This window comes from Loa loa, assembly GCF_000183805.2.
Source record: "Loa loa unplaced genomic scaffold supercont3.26, whole genome shotgun sequence".
NCBI classification, from domain to species: domain Eukaryota; kingdom Metazoa; phylum Nematoda; class Chromadorea; order Rhabditida; family Onchocercidae; genus Loa; species Loa loa.
The window spans coordinates 218,544-222,304 of NW_018108206.1; the positions used below are offsets into that span (position 1 = coordinate 218,544).

The following is a 3,761-nucleotide window of genomic DNA, read 5'->3' on the forward strand; positions in this document are numbered from 1 at the left end:
TATATATATATATATATATATATATATATATATATATATATATATATATATATATATATATATATATATATATATATATATATATATATGTACATATATATGCATATGTATATATATATTGAAATATTGTAATGTTAATATATATTTCAAAATCAATCTTAAAACTAATGAAAATCCGAAAGTGAAGTAATCAGAAATAACATTCCTTCAATTCGCTTAATCTAAAATCAGTTTTAATATTTCGAAAATAACCTACCCTCTGAGCTCAAATTTATCATCATTAACAAAAGCCACAACGCCCAAGAGGCTCACTGTTACAAATTTCAGTGAATCCCAATGATCCAAGGATGGCTTGTCGGAAACCACGGACAGTACTCCAACTAAGCATGAAAACATTTTCGATTGACGTCTGAAGCACATTTCCATACCAGGCTTAAAGAAACAATCAAAATCAATTTGATGAAATAAGGAGGCTAATGATATTTCAATTTATCGCGGTTCGTTCCAAAAATCTGACCTGTGATTTCAAAATATCTGATAGATCAAATTCAGTAGACTTAATTATTCACTCTTGAAGTTCGAATGAAACAGAAAAGCTTTTTTGTATCTTTTTTGGATAACAAATAAATTTAATTTTGAATAAATACTCACCCATGTATTGATAACGGATTTCAAACATTTGACACTGTCGTGGAGTTGCAAAGCATACTCTTCCTCTCGTTCAGAATTCTCTGATAGCCACAGGGATTCGATGAGATTATGCATTATGTGGAATAATAAATGAAGACCACCTTGGTTCCCAAACTATAAAAAACATGTGAAAAAAAGCATTATTTCACCATAACTAATTTCCCATAACTACAAAGGAAATGAATTGTTATTACTGTGTTATTTGAAAGAGACGAATCAAAGAAGATTATCAAAATACTTTGAAAAACTTTGATTATCAAAATACTTTGAATTTTATAGCCTACATTGATTGATTTGCTTTTTTTTAAGTCCTTTTTTTGCTAAGCGCTCCTTATTTGTCACTTGCAATAACAAAGAACGGTTAAAATATTATCAAGTTGTAATCAGCAGAGCTTTTTTACAAAATTACCGAAAGAGATATTATCATATTATACCTCCTTGATCCAATCCACTTTCTCAACACTAAGCTGCACTTTTAAGTCTTTTAGCACATCTTTCATTAGCCTAGCCTCTTCTCCAGACATCAGCATTCTTTCAATGCGTCGAATCAGATCAATCGGTCGCTGAAAAAATTTTCTCAGAGCATTTCGTCAGTATGAAGTGCTCTTTTTTACGGTGCTTTTCGAAGTCTCTCTTTAGTCAGCTATTAATTCAATGTAAAACAGGATGACTCATGAATTATTCAAGGAAGAACCTTGGAATTTTCTTGAGTAGTCATATTAAGTCTTTGAGATTGACAAACCATTTGCCGCTTCTTTTCCATATCATTGTCTGCCAATAAGGCACGAAATTTTTCATCTTTTATATTCATTTGCTTCTGCAATTCAATTGACAATTAACAACTAATATACAGTTATATAAAAAAAAAAATTTCTCTAGTCCGCAAACCATCCTCAACTTTCATAGTTCGAAATAAAAGTTCAGTTAAAGTCGAGAAGGCCAATTTTGTTAAAGAAAACTTTTGTAAGCATTAATAAAGACTTGTCCATTTGTCAAAAATATATCTTACAAGTAATTCAGCAAATGCGGCATTAATTTGATCATCGTTCATCCGATTAACCTCATAGTAATTGGATTCCATTATTGCTCTACTTGTTTCCGGTAAGCTTGCGCAATCTGTTTCTGGCTAAAATTTGATGCCAGTAGCTTATTTAGAAAATTAAGGCTTGAAATAACATTGATAATGACAATGGTATAATATCATTTTACTGATTAATAAAGAGTAAAACAGAAACCACATGAAGAGTTTTACTACAAACCAAAATGGAAGTAGAAATTGAGAAATTTCACAGACCAAAGTTTAGCTCAAAGTACTGAAAAATAATTTCTAACGAAGTGGTAAATAATAAAGAAATGATAAAGCCAAGGAACGAATGATAAACATGTCCCCATGTGAAGAAACTCAAAATTTCGAGGAAGTTTCCCACAAATAAGTTCTCGTGCCTGAAATTTAAATTTGAAATCTCCCGCTCAATCTTGCTAATTACAGGTACCCCATCTTTGAAATGCAACCAACAGGTAAATCTTCGCTCATTGCGCTTACTACCTCAGAGTTTTTCTTAAACATTACTTTCTCTCTTACATACTTTCTTCTAAACACAGCATTCTATAATCCAACAAAATGGAACTGAGCAGAAATTAAGAACTTGTGAAGAACTCTTATAAGTGTCAATATAAGAATTTTTTGAAATCATAAAATTTACATCTCTATATTTGATCGAAAGAAATCTCTCCAAAGGATAAGCAGACTGACATGATAAGCTTTCTGTGATTAAGTAGGAAACAAACCAAGGATCGGATTGATAGGCTAGAGAAGACATGATGATGATGATGACCATTTTCTGGTCGGAAACTTCGTAAACTTCCGCTATCCTTCCCTTTGTACTTCTTTGATCCAAACATGATCGAATCAATCTGTAATATTTACAACTGCAACAGCTAATAAGGAATAAATTTTATTTATATAAAAAATTCTTAAAATAATTAAATCTAAAGATCTTTCCACTTTATTTATCCAAATATCAGAATATGGAAAGTAACTGTAACACATCATATTTGCCTGTTGCAACTATTGATCCGTCTTATTATCCCTGTTATCATTGACAGTTAGAACAATAGAACATTATCGTTCATTTTCAAATAGAAATTCGATGTGAACTTTAACCTTCTTAATTTTATTATCTGACACTCTACAGCTAAATGACAGAAGTAGAAGTTTTATATTTGAATTTGGGGAGGAAAGTGAATCTCTCTCCCTTTCTATCTCTCTCTCTCTTCCTCATTCTCTCTGTTTGGATGATCGTTTCCACGGAAGAACAATAGGTGAAGATGGGAAGGTCACATGGGATGATATTCATCTGAGGCAACAGATGGATCTACATTTTCCAGTGACGAATGGACATTGGCGCCGCACCTCCCACAACTGCTCTTTTCATCTTTCTTCCTCTACTAAATCTCAGTCTCAATCCTCTCCTATTTCTCTTTTTCTCTTTTTTTATGGGCAAAATTATGCGTGAATATTGAAATGACATTTAATTCATAAAGTACTAAGTATATCTATACTAATAAATATACGATATATCATACTGTATTGGAATCTAATAATCAGAAGTGATACTATCAGTATTTGAAATTCTCAATAAGACTGAGAAATATCAAATCAATTGTAGTCTGAAATGTAGAAAAGATGAATTGATGAAGTTAAGAAAAAATATGAAAGGATGGACTTGATTCATGAAATATACTATGATTTGGAGGATTCTTGGAAAATATCAGAATCTGGAAGATTCATGGAAGATATCGAGATTTATTGATGAACTTGTTTTGTGTTCTCTTCCTATATGTTCCTTAATTCCTTTTCTTATCTAATTACTTGTCATTCCTTCCATTCTTTCAATCTTTGATAGTTGCAAATAACTATGGTATAATTGAGAAAGTGAGATGAACGGGGGGAGGGATGGGAAAGAGATTGTGAAGTTAATTATATCTTCATTAATCAAAAAAAAATCCCCATTTTTAAAAAATTTTCACATTCAAAATTAAGACTTTTCAAGATCGCATGAAACGTCATT

At 31.2% G+C, this 3,761-nt stretch overlaps 1 protein-coding gene across 1 annotated transcript in view; it reads right to left on the minus strand.

Annotated features, from left to right (window-relative positions):
- Positions 1 to 2,592, minus strand: part of LOAG_16894 (CBR-CYK-1 protein) — a gene marked incomplete at both ends in the record, with an annotated part of 9,242 nt that extends 6,650 nt beyond the window's left edge. The window contains 6 exons of the mRNA XM_020449546.1: positions 257 to 432; positions 652 to 804; positions 1,125 to 1,253; positions 1,385 to 1,507; positions 1,700 to 1,816; positions 2,479 to 2,592. Of these exons, the coding sequence (XP_020306907.1) occupies positions 257 to 432; positions 652 to 804; positions 1,125 to 1,253; positions 1,385 to 1,507; positions 1,700 to 1,816; positions 2,479 to 2,592 (812 nt within the window). The remainder of the gene's footprint in view (positions 1 to 256; positions 433 to 651; positions 805 to 1,124; positions 1,254 to 1,384; positions 1,508 to 1,699; positions 1,817 to 2,478) is intronic.
- Between the last annotated feature and the right edge of the window lie 1,169 nt (positions 2,593 to 3,761).